Raw genomic sequence first — 21,804 nt, 5'->3', positions numbered from 1 at the left:
TTTTGTCCTCATTTTCTTTGTGTTCTTTTAAGTTAAAAAAAATACTTTTCTTCAGTCTGTCAGATTCTCTTTATTTACTGTCTTTCTTACTAATTTACAACTTAAAATGTTGAGAAATCCAAATACGAAACCACGAAGAAATTTTTATAAAGCATGTGTTACTCAATAAATTGAAAAATTACTATTCAATAACCTTTATTATAAAAAAGGGGGGAAAGAACTATTGTTAGAAACAACACACCAAGAAAAACCATTGATTTTTAAAAACCATCAGAATAAAGGGGCGTATAAATCACATTTAGGTAAAAATTTCAAATCACGCTACAAAATCCAATGTCCCAAAGACCCATTTTGGAGATCAAGTTTCAGAAAGTTAGCAACTTAGTTAAGTTACTCAGGTATAAAAAAGTTTAAAACATAATATGTTGTAAGTTTACCCATTTTTCCTCTAAACTTTCTCCTTATGAACCATTTACATTTATGCAGTTTTCCAAAACCCTGATTTTAGACTCAAGACACGGACTCGAAAAGAATGATCTACCATGATAATTCTAATTACATGAAAAAGGAAATCAAATAGGAATAACAGTACTTTATATACCATGCCAATATTATAAATAAACCAAAAACACATTTAAAGGCAGTCAAAGTATTCAAATACCTGTTGCTCTGGCATTAAGAAAAAATAACAGAATATATAGCGAACATCAAATGTAACATAAAGAAACTAAATGGCAAGCCCACACAATTTTATGTTCTTTCTTGTCAGTATAACTTATTTACCTTTAAGTAGTTAAAACTTCAATTATATTATATATAGTTACAGGAACCTTCAGAATATGAGCACTTCTGAATTTATGAGAAAGTTGAGACTTCTAGATAGCTGAGGCCATATTCCTTCAAACATGAAAACTACTGTTTCTACCATTTTGATGGAACATTTAAAAAGAATCACATTCTTTACTTCAGCAAGAAAATAAATATAATTTACTTTATCTTTGTCCTATCAGGGTCATGAATACAAGTAACACATGCTGCTAAGTGTTTAACTGTGTTTGGAGTACTATCTGCTGTTCTATTTGAATTCTTGTATTCAACTTTCATAGGTTTTCAGGGTATTAATTTGCTTGAAAAGTGTCAGCTACTGCTTTCTGATATTGTAACTATTTGTCTAAGCATTTTCCTAACAATAATTTGTTGTGGATTTAGAAAACAGATCTTTAACCTTAGTAAGACTATGCAAATGGACAATAAAAAGACATGAAAATGAGAACTTCTGAGTTAAGTACACGGACTCAATTTCAGTTTACTATATAGTCTTTTTTGCTTCACTTTAGGTTTTGGTAAATGTTCCTTAGAGTTCAGATTGCCAATATTCTGGGCTCTTGATAGGTGGAGAGTTATGGTATTACTGTTTTCCTAGTTCATATCAAATTATAACCTAATTATTGCATATTTACTTTAAAACTCTGTGTCATAACTTCAAATTACGATTTCTATTGTATAAGTCACATCAAACACCATGATGAATATAAAGGTATATCTTAATTCGTTGTTTTGTAAATAATTTGTTTATATCACCTGCATAGATGAAGGGGATTCTTATTGTTACCTATATATTTCCAGCTAATAACTTTAAGAATAAGTTTGCTACACTGATACAGTTCCCATTTATAGCTAATTCCAATTAACTGTAAAATCAGGTTATCAGCTCAAGAATAAATGCACTGGGAAAACAAAGGTTGTATATGCTAGATTTGTTAGACAATAATGTTGAAGTATATGCCATTTGGAAATGACCTAATTCTACTGATTACTTCATTAGTAATACCTTTTAGAATGACTTACTCTCCCTGTGGAACTCTAATGTATTTGTGATGGGTCTCAGAGGAAAGGCAGAATTTGCTTGTCAGAATTAGGGGGTGATATGGAAGTTCTTTCAAGTTATAGCTCATTCACCAGTAAATAAAAACTGTAATTCCAAGAATAAATAGCAAAAAAGAGTAGTTAATACACTTAGGAACTGCTAAAATCCAGGAGAAAAAAACACAAAGAGAAATCAATCAATCCTGAAATCAATAGCTCTGTTAATAAATATGCAAATAAAAGTTCTTTCTACAAATGACTGAAATTATTTCCATGTGGAAAAAGTATGGTTGTTTTTACATTAGAATATTGAGGACATCCATAGATTTATGTGCTGGTAACAAAAATATCCTGAATGATACAAGTAAACTTGAACAGAATGTGTACGAATTAATATATCAGAGACAAATGTAAGAGATACCACTAAGAATCCTAGAAACCAAAGAATAATGTAGATGGTAAAAATAGTGGATTACTTATTTCATGCACATACAAACACCACTATGAAAACTCTGGCATATTTTGTCAGCCAATAAATTCTAGCTATGTTACAAATTCAGATCTTTTTTAAAAACTGAAAATCAGAAACTCCTAAGGGTCTGCAACCATTCTTCTACCTAAAAGCTGAAATAAAGTTGAAGTAGTTTTTGATCAAATTGTTATTTATAGTTTCTACTTCTATTTCTTACATATACCTGGAAACATAATTGCAGCACATAATATATACGTATTTCATTTATCAGAAAGAATAGTGAATGCAATGTTTTAAAATCTTTTCCAAGAGCAGTCATTGACCCACAAAAGCATAGTGATATGACACAATATACTTTATTATGGAACACAAATGTCTATATAAAAAAAAACATTATAATATACCAATAGCACACATACTGTATAGAAAGGCAATATCTTAAAATATTAAAAGAGAATATTAAACTAACCTTTAAAGAAACACTATGAATTCCTTTTAATAAAATACAAACTGGATGCTTAAAGAAGTATCCTTTAAACATCTAATAAATATTATACACATTGACACTACAGGGCATTCTAAAATTACAATTTTGATGAGAAAAAGTGAATCCAATTTATAAGATGAAAGGAAACCTGATTGTTTAATTATATTATTTAATACAAATATTAAATACAACTTCCTAGGTATCAGATTCATAAAGGACACAGATGTGTAAATAATAAAGCAGCTAAATATATGTGGTCTTTTACACATTTAACAAAATGCAGTGACGAAATAAACAGTTCTGTATGAATTTAAAATACTTACTTAGCATATGGTTAATTATAGCACCCTAGACAAAGAAAAGGAAGAAAAGGACTTATGTTCATATGTCCTCTGATCCATACAACAAACAGTCATGTGTTTACCTAGTTACTGAGAATATGGATACAAGTAAAAAGAAACAACGGATTTATTTCTGCCTGTGCCAACAGAAAGGCTAAAAGCCAGTATTCCAAAGGATTTCTTTAACTATCTTAATTTCCAATTGATAATTTCACTAGGAGAATATGTTAAATAACTGTTTTTAAACTAACTAAAACAATTAAGTGTGCCTCGTATAATTTATAGCCAGAGGATAAGCTAAACTTCAGAAGAGAAATCTGTAACATGGGACTTGAAAAGGGATGTACATTTTGTGTGATCAAGTTGACCCATATTCACAGCTATTTTGTTATGTCAAGGAACGTTTTATTTAGATCCATGTCTATCATAGAGCGTAGAATACTGACCCTAAAAATATATACCATTACATCTGTTCACTTAAAAAGAAAACAGACTAAATACTGAGAGAATTGATGGGTTGGGTTTCCTTACTTTTCATCATTTCTGTGTAAAAATTCTATACAAGAAAGATCCAAAGAATTGATCTTTTAATACTAACATTACTTAAATCTCACTAGCAGCTTAACACGCCCACATAAATCTATTAACAGATTGATAGATTCTTTCATTGAATAGTGGCCAATTATTTCAATTACCCATTTTAACAGATGGAGAAGAAGCAGGATTGTGGCCCATGAGTTAAATCACTTTTAAAATAATACAAGCTTGGACAAAATTCTCCATTCTTCCAATATCAGAATAACATTTCCTATCAATAAAGGTATATTTTATTCCTTATGTATTTTACAACAAACTTAGTGCAAACCACCTACATGAGCATTTTCCAAACAAAATAATTAGAAAATGTATTTTATATCATTCTGCAAATAGAAGACTAATGTAGAGATCTTCAACATATTTTCACTAGTGCCACTATAGACTTCTATTTTTATCACAGGCAATAATGACTGAATGAGTGGTAAGAAAGACAAAAATATTCTTTACACATGGAAGTACATTAACTGGAAAAAAATCTGGATAATTATTGAAATCCAAATTCACATTTAATGATAGCTTAAATAATGAGATCAATTCAGTTAGCTACATCTGCAGCAGCCAGGTTATAAGATTCAAAGTGAAACAAAAAAATAAAAATGAAACATAAAGAATTCTTAGAAAAATACACAATTAAGGTCAAGTACCTCCTCACAGCATGAGAGAATGATTAGACATTTCCATACCTGAAACACGTCTGCTTTGTTCTTTAATAAACTGATCTCCATCTGCTCATGCCCTTGGAAATTTTTCAGCAGTACAACCTGCTGTGCTCAAGCCCCACATAACTTTGTACTTCCCTGTTCATAATTAACTAATTATGCTCTAATCAATAGTGTAGATCCTGATTTTACAATGTAAATCAGATAAATGAGATAATAGCTGGGGGTCAATCTCATTTTATTTACAAAGCCCAGCGTGAACATCCAATTTCATTATATCTTATGTACCTGAACAGCAGTGAATCTTATCAGCAGGACTGCAGAAGTCTTAGAGTGAGCACTGGGAGAAAGAGGCCACGTTTTTTAAAGTATTGGCAAACCATGTCCATCTCAGAAATATTTTTAATCACAATCCTTAACATTATGTATATTTACAAAGTGCCGACTCAGATAAGTAGGAAAAAATTGATCTCCATATGCCATGCAACCCTAAAGCTGAGTCTCTTAAACAAGTTTCACTTGTCAAAAACAATTTTAGAAAATAATTTTTTTTTAAATGTTACATTCCACTCTGCTATACAGAGTCCTTCTACATTCCTTGAATAAATTTTGGTGAAATATTCATAAAATATTCTCATGTTGTGAATCAAGTACAACAGTGGTAAGTTTTGTCAAAAAAGGAACATTGTTTAAAAAGAGTGGTCTCATTAAGTTAGGATATAAAAACAAGGAAATAAGATAATGGTAATAAATGATCATTATTTATTAGTCAGCAATCTATTTTTAATGCCGTAAATGTATAGTCAGAAAAATACCAAGAAATACATGAATAACGATGGCATAGAAGTGAGACATAAATCATTTCTAAACTTAAGATGGATAAAGGTTAAGGCTAAACTTTTTTTCATGTTCAAACATAACCCTAATATCAAATCTTTTTTTAACAAAGGAATCAGTGAATTATGGACAAAGGCTATGTTTTTTGATTCACTTCTGTAATCTAAAGTACTGATTTCCCCATAATTAAAATTAAAAATTAAAAACATAAAAATTAAAAAAAATTGTTTTACTGAATTTATAAAAATAAAGACATTGTATGTATTGTAGATGAAACTCCCACAAACTCTTTTATCTAGAAACAGATATTTCTGAAATTTTAAGGGCCCTTTTACGTACATTAACTCCATCCTCAATCAATCAAGGACAACCACAACACATTGATTCTTTTAAAAACCATTACATACAAATGGTTCTCAAAGTGGTGTCCCTGGCCAGCAGCATCACTCAGGAACTTGTTAAAAATGCAAATTTTCAGGCCTCATCCCAGACCCCCTGACTCAGAAACTGTAGGGAGACAGGAGGAGGGAGTAAAGTTGAAGAAGAGGACAATAAGTAGGTGGAATAACACAACAATCTGTGTTTTATCAAATCTTTCGTGGGATTCTAATATACTATAAAGTTTGAGAACCACCACTATATACTACTATGTCATTCTTCTTGTATTTCAGAGTCCTTTAATTTCCCTCCTGATATTTTAGTATTTTTTTTTCATTTCCCTATTACGTGACAAATAACCATAATCTACCTGGCATGCAAATTTTTCATCTGTGAAATACACACCATTTAGTGCATATTTTCTTAAAGACACATTAATATCTTCTTTGCAGAGCAACTGGGCCAATCATGGAAAAGAGTTTTAAAACTGTGGAAAAATGAGAGCACTTAGGAGATTATTAGGAAAGTATGTTTTATTCTACTCCCTTTAAAAGTTCTCTTACTCTAAATACATGTTTGCAGGACCTTATGAATTAATGAGATTTGTATTTGTGAAGTGTGACAAAGATTTTAGGGCTAGCACCAAATATGGAATAGCATATCCACCACTGGAGACTGCAAGATGGAGAATGATGATAATGTAGTATCATAATTAGAACCAAAGTGGAAAGGATTTTGATTAATAGTAACACCAAAACCACAAGGCTTAATGATTTCTCAAAAACCCAAAATAAAATGACCACTAGTAATTTCTCAGCATATAACAAAGCAGGGCCAGGAAGATTAACATATTCTTTTAAGGAAATGGCAATCTGACATTTTCTTATAATCAGCTGCAGGTCAGCAATAGTAATAATTACCAACTTTTTCTTAAGCTTATGTAGAAATAAATAATGAGTCTTTCGTTATTCCTAAAAAAAAAAAAAAGCCAACTGGTTTTGCTACAGGCTATTAATATTTTTCCTCCAATATTAAAAGATCTTTTGATAAGTTAATCTCAGTCTATACATACTTTATATACATATTACTTTTATTAAACATCTTATCCATAATATGGTTCCTTACTATAACTATAGATAACTACCATACAGCAACTTTATACTTACACTTGCTTTTGATTATTTATAACACTGCCTACTCTATTCCTAAAGTTTAAACTATTTTTAATTGCCACTATACCTGAAAAGATGTCCAAAACCACAATTATAAATCAGAAAATTCCAAGAGACATGTTGAGAATTACATGTATATGTACATTTCAATTTCAGCAAAGAGTCTCTTCTAAATCAGTTCAAGATGGAGTGATGGAATATTCAACGTATGTCTGTCGTTGATTTAAAACTGGATCATTAAAACTTGAAGATCAAATTTTAATTCTGTAAATCTCTGGAAAAATACAGATGTTGATGAAGATCTTTCAGCTGGCAAGCTGTATAGTCATTAAGCTTTGTATCTCCCTCCTTATTTCATAACCTCTTATTTAAGGTTGAGAAAAATAAAATTATACTGAACACAGAAAGTTTGTATTAAATCAATAGACTGAATAAATTTGGGTATTACTAAAAAATACCTAGAGATCAACACAGATATATTTTACTAATGAGGTTAAAATCTGAAGTTGTAATAGTTTCATGCTAATAATATTAGTGCTTTCACACTAGGATTAATGAGCCAAAACTAGAATGGCATAAGCTTTCACAAGTCTTTCACTTTTGCTGAATAATATAAATAGAAATAACCTTTAATATAAGAGTCTATAGTTGTTTCCCAATGTTAACATTTCATATATGAATATATGTATTAAGCTGGATTAAACAGGATAGCAGACTAGTGGAATGCATTGTCTTTCTTGTTACTGGTATTGTTCAACAACAACAGTGAGTAGTAGCACATTGCATTTAAGTCCCACAGGCTTCCATAGCTCTTCAGTAAGTCCAAACACCACATGTCATCATTTGCCAAAGAAGCAAGAAGGAAAGACATCACTTAATAAGACAATTCTGACAAGACATTATCTACTATTTTTCAACAATGCACATATCAAATATTTCTGATTAGTGCAAGGAAAAAAGAAGTAGAAAAAGAAAAAAATAGAAAAAAATCCACACAGGCAAATTAACTGCCTTGTCAGTCCAAGCAACAAACCAATCAATTACATTCTATCCAAACCTGACAAGCAAAGGCAACTTTTTGCAGTGATAAGCTTATGGGAAGGATAAGATAGCTGTTCTCCTTTACTTTATGTACTCTATTGAGAGTGTTATCCACATTTTTAAAATCACACTTATAAAAGAGGTTTCCAGGATTGCCTCCGAGGATGAGCTGTGGCAGAGTTGGGTCTCATGAAGGGTATCTACACAGTAAAGTGATAAGAAAAGAATATTAACATTTAAAGATCATAGCAGCTCTGTACTATGTCTTATGAAACATACTAACAATACCACAGTAGATTCAAATAACATATGATCTGGTCCAAAGAGACAGATACCCTAAATGCCATGATCTTGTATAGGTTCTTAGTAGTTAAAATGAAATAATTTTATCATTTGAAACATTGAGTTGCCTCCTCTTGTATTATTATTGTTGTTATTATCAGTTTTAGTTGTCAAAATAAATCTATCTTACTAAAACAAAAAAGAAAATATAAAAATGTTGGAGGGTTTATATTTACATAAGCAAACATGTATTTGATCAATAAATATTTTGAAAAATTGCAATCTGCTGTATTTTCTTCAACTATGGCAATTTAACATAGTTAAACTATGCTGAATGCTTGAGAAACTATGCTGAATGCATACTGTATGCAACTGTGTTGAAAACAAGCACACCTAATAACTACAGGCTGGTTCTATTCAACTATAGAATCTCAGAGAGGAAATTTTCAAACAATTCTTATCCCCTGTGCCTACACTGCCTTCCTTTGTTAAAGACTATATTAGAAATGTTTGGTTACAATTGTAAAGAGTATATCCCTAACTAGCTCTTTTAGTGAAATGTGCAACAAAAATGGCAGAAAATACACCTCACTGTAAAGACCTGGTAGATTATGAATGTACTAATTTTAGCCAAAATTTCAAAACTTATTCATTTCCATTTATTTCTCAAAATTTTCTCTAGTGTTTCTTGTATTTACTTCACTATCAACTTGTATTCATTTGCTACCTTGGTGCCTTTATTTTCTGGAGAAATTTTAGGTGCTTAGTGATTAGAAGAACTTTTTTTTTTTTTTTTTTACTGTGATAATCATAAAAATTTATTTATTTCTTTCAGATACCCATGTAGCTGAGATGAAACTGCCAAAGTAGTCACACATTATAGAAAAACTTCATTTTAATATATAACTACTAGAAAGATGTGTTTAATGCTTCTAAGTTCCATTGAGAAAAAGAAAGTGAAAAGTGGCACAATCACAGACACATACAGCACTACTGAGAAGAGCTACCATGCCAAGCTGAATAATTTCCAAAGAAAGCAAAAACAAAACTGTACAAGAAAAAAAAAGAATGTGAAACACAGTTTTCAGAGAAACATACTTCTTGACATATGAGAAATAAACAGAGTTGAATTCCCTTGTTGAGTCACAGGGAAACAGAGAGGGAAGGCTGAATTCCCTTGTTGGATAGTCACATGTGTTAACTTTTCTCTGTGCTTCAGTCTCTAAGTGAAGAGCTTTAAGCAGATTCTGAATGTGATATTGAGAACTGCTTTGACTGCAAGCTAAGAACTATGAGATAAGCATAATGCAAGAGGAAGCAACCACATCATTTACCACAGAAGTATAATTAAATCTTAATTCCAAGTGTAAATGATGGAGACTAGCAGACAACCCAAAAGATATGTTGTACTTAACTCTGATAGGAATTTGAACATAAATACATTAGATATCATGGAAATCTGCTTTAAACCCCAATTAAATCTAAGCTGAAATTTAACTTAGAAAAAAACTAAGAGGCTATTGCTAATATTTCTCTATCCTAAAATTTCACTTAATATTCCAAATCTCCCTTACAGACAGAGTAAGCAGTGTGACTTGTTTTGGCTACTATCTTCCAAGGACAAAAGACTGACTATGTGGTCTTCTACATCAGAGATCAAGTTGTGGCTTTGTATTTATTCCACATGTATCTAGTAAGCTTACCTATAAATTAAAGTAGGAAAAAAAAAGAATTAAGCATTTTTAAAGGGCTTCCCTGATGCATGAATCAACAGTCAGTACCTTGAAGAGTTGGAACTGCCTGCCAGGAAGCATCTACTTCTGACCCAACAAAGTCAACTATGCTAAAGTAGTGTTGTCTGGAGAGAAGTATACCTCATGATTAGAGCATAAGCTACAGAGTCAAGACTACCCCAATTCTACCACTTTCTAGTTGTGTCATCATAGACAAGTAATTCTTAGTCCTCACTCAAAAAATATGGATAAAATCTGCATCTATTCTTGGGATTGCTCTGAGGAATACATGAGATAAAATATGGAAAGCACTAACTAGCACAGTGGTCCATAAAAAGCACTCTGTAAATCTCAGCAACTAATATGAAGAGCAGATTTATCAAGCAGTATAACAGTATTTACTGGAAGGGAAAAAAACTGTATTTTAATACATAATTTATATAATTGCAGTATGTAACTGGAATAATTTCTATTTCATTATGCTTAGTGCTCTGTACCTCAGTTTCCTAATTTCCAAAGTGGAAATGTGAATACCTCATAGGACTACTGTAAAAACTGAATGAGATGATACATTTAGAGAGCAAAGAATAGAGACTGGGACATAGTAAGCATCTAACATGAACATTAAATCCTAGCCATACAGAATTTAAAATAACATTTTTCTAGGTTCAGCTACAAATGTTAAAAATATTAGAGTCACGGGGCGCCTGTGTATTTCAGTCGGTTAAGTATCCAACTCTTGATTTCAGCTCAGGTCATGATATTATGGTTTGGGACTTCAAGCCTCGCATCAGGCCTGGGATTTCTCTCTCTCTACCCCCCTCTCCCTGCCCCTCCCCCAGGCTCGCTCTCTCTCTCTCTCTCTCTCACAAATAAACTTAAAAAAATCTTTAAAACATTTTTAAAAATGAGATTCCTATACATTATTACATTGATATAAAAATCTACCAACTCCAAAATTTATACCCAGTGTTATTTTCAAATTCATTATATTATGTTTATTTCATATGTCCGAAACTATACAAAATCAATACAAATCAAAACCTTGTTACAGAAGGAACAGATGAAAACAGGATGTTTGATTAATAAAAAAAAATGAGAAAATATAGATGGTTTCTAATACTAGAACTTGGATTATGCTTGTTTTGTATGACTCCAAGGACTGAAATTATTAAGGAGAGACACGTCAGTTCACTTGAAGAGAGAAACTACAAATGGTCAGACCTGCCTCAAGAGAAAATGGGTTACCAGGGGTGTCTGGGTGGCTTAGTCGATTAAGCACCCAAGCTGACAGCTCAGAGTCTGGAACCTGCTTCAGATTCTGTGTCTTCCTCTCTCTCTGCACTCCCTTACTCGCACTCTGTCTCTCTCTCTCAAAAATAAATAAACATTAAAAAATTAAAAAAAAAAAAAAAGAAAGAGGAAATGGGTTACTTACACAATTCTATCTGGGGCAGAAGGTCTCTCCCTGTCACTTAGTACTGAGTGATACTAGGCAGATGATTTAAGTGGTGGATGGATGGCGGGATTACAAACTTTGAGACCTTTTTCAGGACTGTACAGTATTTGTTTTGGAATCTCTTCAAGTTATGTAAGTTACAAAATTTGAGAAAAAATAAAGTTGATGCTTTACATATAAGAAAATGACTTCAGAGGTAACTTAAGTCGAGTCATGCATCTAGCTAATAGCACAGCTGTGGCTAGAGTCCCAGTCTTCCCAAATAATTGAATACGTAACAGATAATCTCTTCTGGATTACTTAAAATATTAACACATTGCCATGGAAAATAATAAAACATTTCAAAAACAAATTTTACTGAAAAACGGATGAGTGAATGAGAAATATTTCATTGCTATATATACTTGAAATTATGATGTTTGCTACTCTAAAATTGCTTACTCCAGAAATACCACACTTCACTATGTAATTAATATATATCATGTTCAGGCTTTTGTTTTCTTTAAATACAATTACTCGTCTACAATGTACTTAATTTTAAAAGAAAAATAAAATTAAAAAATTCAAACACTGATAACATATAACATAAAAATATTTATGAACATACAAAATTATTTAAGGTTTAGTGTTTTAATTAATATAGATTTAAAAGTCAAAGAATGTCATATTAAATACTGAATGTGCAAGGCATGTTAGCCATTCCACACATCTAACAACATCACCAAATGAGTATACATTTTCTTTTTAATGTAAATTTTATCAGAATACACCTTAACAAGAAAAATTCAGTGGCAGCTGGATTACCTTCATTATCCAAATAGGAGTACTGTGAAAACTAAACATCTCTTCTCAAATTTTACTAGTAGAAAAGCATTCTTAAAGTAACTAAAGGATACCTGGGTGGCTCAGTCAGTTAAGCATCCGACTCTTGGTATCAGCTCAGGTGATCTCATGGTCCTGGGATGGCATGGGCCTGCTGGGGATTCTCTCTCTCTCTCTCTCTCTCTCTCTCTCTCTCTGCCCTGCCCCCATGCTTGTTCTTTCTCTCTCTCTCAAAATAAATAAATAAATATTTTTAAAAAACAACTAACTGGGGTGCCTGAATGGCTCAGTTGGTTAAGCATCCAACGCTTGATTGTGGCTCAGGTCATGATCTCACAGCTTGTGGATGGGAACCCCATGTTGGGCCATCGCTGAGTGTGGAACCTGCTTAAGATTCTCTCCCTTTCCCTCTGCCCCTCCCCAGCTCCCACTCTTGCTCTCTCTTAACAATAAATAAACTTAAAAAAAATAATAAAGTGTCCTTCACCAGATCCAGTTTATTTTCCAATTTCCTCTTTAGGTTCCTTTTATAATGTACTACACGGCAACATTTTATGTTCAAAAACATTAACTTATATCACTGATCACTGCTTTTTAAAAAGCCAGGTCTAAGGCAAAAAGGCAACATTCTTGGTGGTAGGGATAGCCAAGTAACTTCTAAGAACAGTGATATAAAACATTCAATTTTAAATTTTAGACTTGTGCCGTAAGACATCTCTCTTACCCTAAATTTGTTCAGTAAATGTTCATGACAGCCTTGGAATAATGCATTTGGAGAATAATGTAAAGGCAGGGTCTAGTGGAGAATAAAGAAGCAGAAGAATGCATGGCCTACTCTGAATATTAGGGAGGATACTGGTAGGCTTTCTACAATGACTGCAGCTCATGATTAAGCCATTTTATTGGGCAAGAGAAAGACCCAGAAGTTTGGAGAACTGAGATATATTAAAGCTACAGAATGCAGTTAAACAGTGGCAATAAAAATGAGTAAAGCCAGGGAGCCTGGGTGGCTCAGTCGGTTAAGTGTCCTACTTCGGCTCCAATCATGATCTCACAGTTCATGACTTCTGGCCCCACAGCGTGGAGCCTGCTAAGGATCCTGTCTCCGACTCTCCCTGCCTCTCCCATACTCGCACTCTCTTGCTCTCTCTCAAAAATAAACATTTAAAAAAATAAAAAGTTGAATCAAAGCAAACAGAGTGGAATCCATGGATGTCTCATCAGAAGAACCACAGAAAGAAGGCAAGAGAAAACACTGAAGAAGCTAAGGTGTACAGAATTATGTGGTAGAGAGCAATGAAACAGATGTTGAGAAAGATCTCAAAGAAGCCACAAAAATGAAAAAGGGAGGGAATGGATATCAAGAAATATTTTGATGGAAAATTGTTCCCAATTTATTCTGATATTTGTAGTTTTCAAATAATATACCACAGCTATGTTTAAAAACTTTTTTTGGAACAAAATCATTATAATTCTATGAATAAAAGTAAATTCACTAAGATGCTATGAGATCATAGGAGTTTAAACTCTTCTTTTTGAAATTTTTTATGTATATTTTTATAACAAACAAAACTTAAAATATACATGTTTCCACTTACCGGTCTTTAATTTTTTTTAATAATAAGACTTTATTTTTCAAACAGTTTTAGGAAAACTGAGTAGGTATACAAAGATTCACATATACTCCCTACACACACACACACACACACACACACACACACACACACACACACACACGCAGGCACGCACAAACACACGTGCTTTAAATTTAAATGTTAAAGTTTGCATTTTCACATAACGGGCACTTTTGATAGCTCAGGGGTAAGGAAAAATGAAAAAGAAGAATGCCAGATAGAAACAGAGGAAGAAACAGACATGTGAAAATTTGGGAATGTGCACACTTCCTTGATTTTTATTCAGTGTAATGCTATTGGACAAGTCTCTTGAGTTAGACACAACAGAGATAAATAAGAACTTTGAGAATCTGAAGGTAAGAGACTTTCAGATGAGGAATGAGCTAGCCTTAACTGCCTCTAGCATTCAGTGTATATTTTAAGATTCTTACATTAATTGTGAAGTAGTAAAATAATATTTGAAAAATGTGAGTGATACATTAAGGATATATATTATAAACACTAGGGCAAATATTAATTCTTAAAACAGGGCCTAAATAAGACAACAATGGAGATAAAATGAATTTATAAAAAATACTCAATGCAAAAGTAAGCAGAAGGAGAGAATAAAAAATAGCAAAGACTAGATGAAATAAACAGAAAATACAAAGATGGCAGATTTAAATCCAACCATATCAATAATTATATTAACTCTAAGCAATGTAACCCAGTTAAAAGACTAAGATTGTCAAACTGGATAAAACAGTAAGTTCCAACTATATGCTGTCTACCAGAAGTCCAATCCTTTTTTTGGATTGGGGACTTTTTATTTATATTTTTGAGTTTATTTATTTATTTTCAGAGAGAGAGAGAGAGAGAGAGAGAGAGAGAGAATGAATCAGCAGGGGAGGGGAAGAGTGAGAGGGATAGAGACACTCCCAAGCAGGCTCCGCACTGCACAAACAGTGCAGAGCCCAAAGTGGGGCTTCAGCTCACAAACGGTGAGATCATGACCTGAGCTGAAATCAAAAGACACACAACCAAGTGAGCCACCCAGGCGCCCCAAAATCTAATCGACTTCAAATACAGTTGTGTGTATGGGTGTCTACATATGTATGGAATACATATCTCCATGTATCTAAAAATATATAAAATAATTAATTATAAATATAAAGCTATTTTAAGCATAAAAATATAGATAGAAGTAAAGAGGAATAAAAGATACATCATGTAAACAGTAATCAAAATCTTATCAGAGTACTAATATCAGACTAAGTAAGCTTCAGAATAAGAATGTTACCAGAGATTAAAAGGGACATTACATTGATAAAGAGACGAATTTGTCAAGAAGAAATAATGTATAAAGCAAATACTAATAGAACTGAAAGGTGATACACATAAATCTACCATTACAGTCAGAGACTTTAATACTCTTAGTAATTAATAGTACAAGTAGATAGAAAATAAATATTTATAAAAACACCTGAACAGGGGCACGTAAGTGGCTCAGTCAGTTAAGTGCCTGACTTTGGCTCAGGTCATGATCTCACCATTCATGAGTTCAAGCCTCACGTCAGGCTCTCTGCAGTCAGCTCAGAGCCTGGAGACTGCTTCGGATTCTGCGTTTCCCTCTCTCTCTGTCTCTCCCCCACTCTCTCTTTCTCTCAAAAATAAAAACATTAAAAAAAATTAGGGGCACCTGGGTGGCTCAGTCAGTTGAGCATCCGACTTTAGCTCAGGTCATGATCTCACAGCTCATGAGTTCGAGCCCCACAGAAGGCTCTGTGCTGACAGCTTGGAGCCTAAATTCTGCTTCAGATTCTGTGACTCTCTCCCTGCCTCTAACCCACTTGCATTCTGTCTCTCTTTCAAAAATAAACATTAAAAATGTTTTTAAAAATTAAAAAAAAAACCTGAACAATAAATATATTGACCTATTTTTATAGGACATCCCGTTCAACAAGTGATGCATATACATTCTTTTCAAGTGCACACAGAGTAAGATAGACCATATTCTGGGCCATAAAATAAACTTCAATGAATTTGAAAGAACTGAAATCATAAAAAAAAAAATGCTTTTTATAATTGTGTTTTGGCCAAGAGAACTGCCCTTCCTCTCTTAAGTCTCCAAAAGTCAATGATCAGGTTCAGCTAGGAGAGAATGGAGCTCTTGATCTTATGAGGTCCCTACATAAACACAGCTCTAGTATAAAGACTTGAAAAAGGCCAACTCATTTGGGTTTGGATCAATAAATATGGGAGCATATGCAAAAAAAGGCCAGGGATATTTAAACTCTGAGGTATCATGCCTATGTTGTTCACCTCTGAGTTCCGTAACTAAGTCCAGCATCTGGTGCAAAGGGTCATAGAATAATTATCTGCTAAATGAATACTTTTCTAAAAATTTCCCCAAAGACTTGGAACTTAATATAATGAAAGGGTAAATCCAAGGGCTAGAGAGAGAACTGGCATAGGTACTGTTAGGTAGCTTATACCTGTGAACCTTTGTAAAACCACAAATGCCCACGCTTCAACCCCATAGATTTATACTACGGATTTAGATTCTCCAAGAGGTTTTTTTTTCCTTTTCGCCTGTTTGTTTGGTAATTCCTTCCAAAGGTGATTTGCATCCCCAGCAAGCTTAGAACCATGATCTTAGGGCTTCAGCTAAAAGGGCTTCTGGTATAAAGCAGTGGTTCTCAAAGTATGCCCAAACTATCAGAATCAGCATTAATTGAGAACTTGTTATAAATAAATACACATTTTGAGGCATGTTCCCAGAACATCTAAAACAAAATTCTGTGGCTTAATAATCCTGTCAAGTAGTATGAATGTATCCTAAGAATTAAGCACCTCTCCTTAAAGTAGAGCAAATGGAGCTGGTATGAAGGAAACACACACAAAAAAAGAGGTATGGAAAGAAAGCTAAAGATAATAATAATAAAGAAGGTAGGAGACAAATTACAAATATTTCACAACTTAAGGTGGACTAGCTAACATTCAACTAAGCAAAGATAAGTTTTATTTACATGGAAATATTTTGATCACTAAAATAAATCTTTAAAAAATCCCACAGAGAACTATACTACCTCATCTTGAGGATCTCTCTTACTTGGTAAACTTCTCTGGACTAAGTCTGTGGCCCGGCTCAACCAAGGACACCTATATCCAATTCTTTCAGTTTCTCCATTCTTTCCCCCACTTCCCCCTGCTTTTTTTTTTTTTTTTTTTTTCAGTTCCTCCATTCTTATAGAACATGATTTCCTACTAGTCCTTCAGTATCCATTCAGAAACACACTCATTTACAAAAAAGTAAAGGTAGTAAAATTAGGACTGGATACCTGAGTTGTACAGAACAAATCTGTAACAGTTATGAAATCTATTTCCAGAGTCTGATTCCTCTCTATATTTATAACCCCATAACTTTAAATGCATTCTGGAAATTTCTAAAGCAACACCCCTAAAAAGAAACCTCATAATCCCAGATGATACCATTCATCTATTGTATGTCTCCAAAAATTAATATGGCCACTCATCTTTCTGTTACTAGCATCACCATTCTTTTCAATTAATTATCTTAGTCAGTTTGGTTTAACATTCTGTTTTCTTCCTTGCCTCCCTGTTTTGGTTAATAGTGTTTTAACGTCTAGTATGAAGTTAGGTCTCCTGAATCTTTCTAATCCTTCAATTTTTCCATCACTCAAGGTTCCTAGCACCCAAACCTGTCTACCTCCAGTTGCACATTCCTTCATCACATATCAATCTTCTAAAGTACTATATACTCTCTATTATCTCTTGCCTTCAATGAATCCCCATTAGGACTCTTAAAATCTTTAGTTTGAATCTAAGGCCACACCTACCTTAAACCTGCATCATACCTTATTCCAATGATCTCACATGCGATCAGGTGTCTTTATTCATGTTCATCCATTCTCTTGAAGGATTTGCTAGTTCTCATCTTAATCTCCTGAAACCTGCCCATAATTCAAAACCCAGCTCAAATGACACCTTGGTTTATATTAAGATTTCTCCCTTATCCTCTTAGGAATATTCCCATGATCCTCTAAGTTCTTATGTTTCTTATATATCCTCCGTCTAACAATTTGATGGATGAAAAAATGGATTTTAGCATCCTTAGTAAATATGAAACAGACCAGAAAATAAATCTGAGACAAAACACAGGACTCTTATTTTAAAAAGGAATGAAGAAAAAAAAAAGATTTCATAATTTATTTACAAATGAAAGCTTCAAAAGAACAGTCAAGGAAATCTTTGGTCACTGTGCTCAATGCTCTACATGAAACTCAACTTTCCTTTTAAAAAATATCTACATTTACAGGCCATGTCACAACAAGGTCCTTGATATAACTAGGCAATTATTTGGTTCCTTGATAAATGACATGAATGAGTACCTGACAAGAGAAATTTGGATCCGGAAGATTTCAGTCACTTAAAAGGAAAGTTACTGATGGATGTAATTTCACTTGGATGTGACTGAATCCCACTGACTTAGTCTTTCCTAGGCCTATCTTCCTTGTGCAGCTGTCTGTGTCTATTATATGGAGTGTCTAACAGTTTCTTTCAAAGCAGAATTTCTCCTCCATTTGCTGTTATTTGGAGAGAAGGTACTTAAAGAGTTACTTTCATATAGTTCAATCTATCAGTTCTCAAGTGCTCAAAATGGCTGCCTATTCATGAACTAAATCACACTTAGGATCCTTGGCTTCATGTATTCTTTATACTAAAAGATCACATACACACCCAGAATGCATAAACAATTTTACACTAAGTCACATTATGTGGCCATATTTTTAATAGTATAGTGACAAGGTAATACTCAATCATCCTAACTTTTTCTACTCTTTACCCATAACGTTTTCCTCAAACTTGCCTAAATATTTTAGGAATACATACATACATTAAGTACCTCATTAAAAAAAATAATAACTGTTTCTAAGGTCCTAAATTTCACATTTTAAGAAACCATGGAGTATTCAGATAATTAGTTCAAAGAAAACCATGAAAAATTAAACTGATACAGTATCCATGAAAGGAAAGCTGAAGAAACCAGGTAATTCATTTCTTTTTTATCTTCTAAATTTCTTCCTCTCTCATTCACCAAAGGACTAACATTAAGGCTACAATAAAAAAACAACAAAACAACAAACAAAACCCTATGGTTAAAAAGCAACCTAATTCTTGTCTAGGACAGAATTAAATATAATAATAACCAACTTGGAAATATAATAATAACAAACTTGATAAAATGAAAGAGGTACTGTTTTGGAGACAGATAATAAATTCTGGAATGGATAGGTTAATTTTCAGAAAATAATACATTTAAGAGAATAAAGGTCACAAGAACCTTTTAAAAAAATATACAGACCTTTGAAGAGAAAAATCTAAATTTAACAGTAAATAAATCTCTTGAAAATTCTGGTTAAGTCATTTCACTTACTTGTGTTTTAGTTTCTAATTCTAGTTCTACTAATGAAGCTAGTGTAAAGCAAAACTGTAGTTGATAAAAATAATTCAAGATGAAGACAACTCCAAAATGAAATGTAATTCTTTAGAGTACTTCAGGTCAAGCAATGACCTACAAAGGGAGCAATGTTATATTATATACATGTATATGTCTATGCTATATATTTTTTTATATAAGTTATTTTAATTATTTATCAACACACAAAGAGCCTTAATGAGACTGAAAAACGTGTCCACAGATGATGTGACTAGTATCAATAAATCACACAGTTACCAAAAATTGTTTTTAGGGAGTTAAGACAGTCAAATGTCAGAACAAGAAAGTCTAGGAAATTTATTAAGTGAACAATTTTATATATGGGATATACTACTACTACTAAAATGGGTGCAGAATTTAAGATGTGACTGCGATGATTAAATCTCAAGAAATGTATCAAGGACTGGTTCCTAATTAAACTGAAGTGATAAGACTAAATGAATGTCACATAAACTTGCTACCATCATAGAAGGGAAAAGTGGAACCCAATGACACATGGTGACATGACACTGCAAAAGGTTTAATATTTCAGTATTTAAATAATGAAGTTAATCCAAAAGCAGCTGTGTTCTCCAAAATGACAACTAAAATGATGAACAGTCAAAACACTAGGATAAAAGTGTTTAACAGTACACACAATTCATTAAAAGAAGAAACTGGTGACATTGTAAAGCCACAACTGTGCACTATAACAGACTTTTTTTTTTAAAAAAAAAGAGTGGAATTATTTTAAAAACTTAACATAGAACCTATAGAAACAGTATGATAGTGAACACTGAAGTCAAGAGGTGTGGGTTCTAAGCCTAACCCACACTAACCACGTGGTTTTTTACAAACCATCCACCGTTCAAAAAATTATTGAAAGATTATAGCATGCCAAGTTTTATCTTTGCTTGTGAGACAGAAATACAAATAAAGCTTTTTCATTAACTTTACAGTCTGATAAGGGGGGTCAAGTGAACAAAAGTATAAGACTCAAGAGAGATTCAATACAGGATGTCAAGTATTTTCACAGAGGCCTACATAAGCTGCTAATGTAGTAAGAAACAATCTTTGAGAAGGAGGAGAGTAAAAGATTAACAAAGGATTAAAGCAAATGTTAAAAGGTAAATTGGAACTTATCAGGCAGAGAATATGTGGAAAAAAATTTGAGGCAGAAGAAAAGTACAGAGTAATTTTTAAAAACAGTATGTCAGGAGGTGCCTGGGTGCCTCAGTTAGCTGAACATCCAACTCTTTGATTCTGGCTTAGGTCATGATCCTACAGTTCATGAATTCAAGATCCACATTAAGCTCTGAGCCATCAGTGCAGAGCCTGCTTGGGATCCTCTCTCTCTCTCTCCCTCTCTCTCTGCCGTTTCTATTCTCTCTCTCCCCTCCCCCCCCCAAATAAATAAAATTTACAAAATAAAAATATCAAAAACACAGTATATCAGAATAGCCACATAGCTTGTTATGACTGTAGTAAAGGGCACTTGTGAATAAGTGACAGGGGTCTAGACAGTTTACTGGAGATGCTCTGAAAAGAACTAAGCAAATAGATAACATTAAATTATGTGATATAGAATGAGAGCTGTGGATGCATTAACTGGAGAAAAAGGAAGCGATAAGGAGGAAGAAATGTTAGAAAGTTATCTGCAAAAGCTCACACATGACAAGAGAAAAGCCAAAATGAGGCAGTAGAAGTAAAGATGAAAAATAAAGAAAGATATATAAGGTACAGACAGATTACTATGGAAATGTGACTGGCTATGCCAGTCAGAAACTAAGTAGAGAGACTCTAGGTAGAATTAAAAATTTCAAATATTCCTAATTAAAAATAGAAATACCAGATTATACACATAGTAAGTTCACTACTGGATATATACCTGAAGAAAATGAAAACACTAATTCAAAAAGATCTATGCACCCCTATGTTTATTAAAGCATTATTATAATAGCCAAGTATGGAAGCAACTCAAGTGTCCATTGGTAGATGAATGCATGTGGTTTATATACACAATGGAGTATTACTCAGTCATACAAAAGGATGAGATCTTGTCATCTGCCACAACATGGACAAACCTACAGGGCATTCTGCCAAGTGAAATATGACAGAGAAAGACACTGTGATTTCACTTCTATGTGGAATCTAAAACACAAAACAAATGAATAAACAAACAGAAGTAGAAACTACCTCTTAAATATGGAGAACAAACTGATGGTTGCCAAAAGGGTGGGGAATGGAGGATGGATAAAATGGGTGAAGGAGAGTGGAGACACAGGCTTCCACTTATGGAATAAACCAGTCATGGGGATAAAAGGTACAGTGTAGGGAATATGATCAATGATACTGTAATAGCATTGTTTGCTGACAGATGGTAGTAGCTATGTCTGTGGTGAGCACAGCATAATGTATAGATTTGTCCAATCACCATGATGTACACTTGAAACTAATGCAACACCATGTGTCAACTATAATTCAATTAGAAAAAAAAAGAACATGAAAAAATTTTTCAGAGAATTCAGCATTAACAGGAAAACCA

The 21,804-nt window shown here is 33.0% G+C and overlaps 1 protein-coding gene across 4 annotated transcripts in view; it reads right to left on the bottom strand.

The window, feature by feature from the left end:
* The window catches only part of PHF14 (PHD finger protein 14), a 208,877-nt gene that overhangs the window by 61,214 nt on the left and 125,859 nt on the right, over positions 1–21,804 (bottom strand). The window contains exon 17 of one of the 4 annotated variants that reach the window (XM_019443455.2): positions 5,162–8,050. The exons of the other annotated variants lie outside the window; for them this stretch is intronic. Within the exon in view, the coding sequence (XP_019299000.1) occupies positions 8,038–8,050 (13 nt within the window). The 3' untranslated portion in view covers positions 5,162–8,037. Of the gene's footprint in view, positions 1–5,161; positions 8,051–21,804 lie in introns of those variants that run through there. 4 annotated transcript variants of the gene reach the window in all.

The sequence above is a fragment of the Panthera pardus genome, unplaced genomic scaffold, assembly GCF_024362965.1.
Source record: "Panthera pardus isolate Hobbes unplaced genomic scaffold, ASM2436296v1 HiC_scaffold_8, whole genome shotgun sequence".
NCBI classification, from domain to species: Eukaryota; Metazoa; Chordata; class Mammalia; order Carnivora; family Felidae; genus Panthera; species Panthera pardus.
The sequence above is the reverse complement of the archived record's forward strand: the minus strand, read 5'-3'. Positions and strand labels throughout refer to the sequence as shown.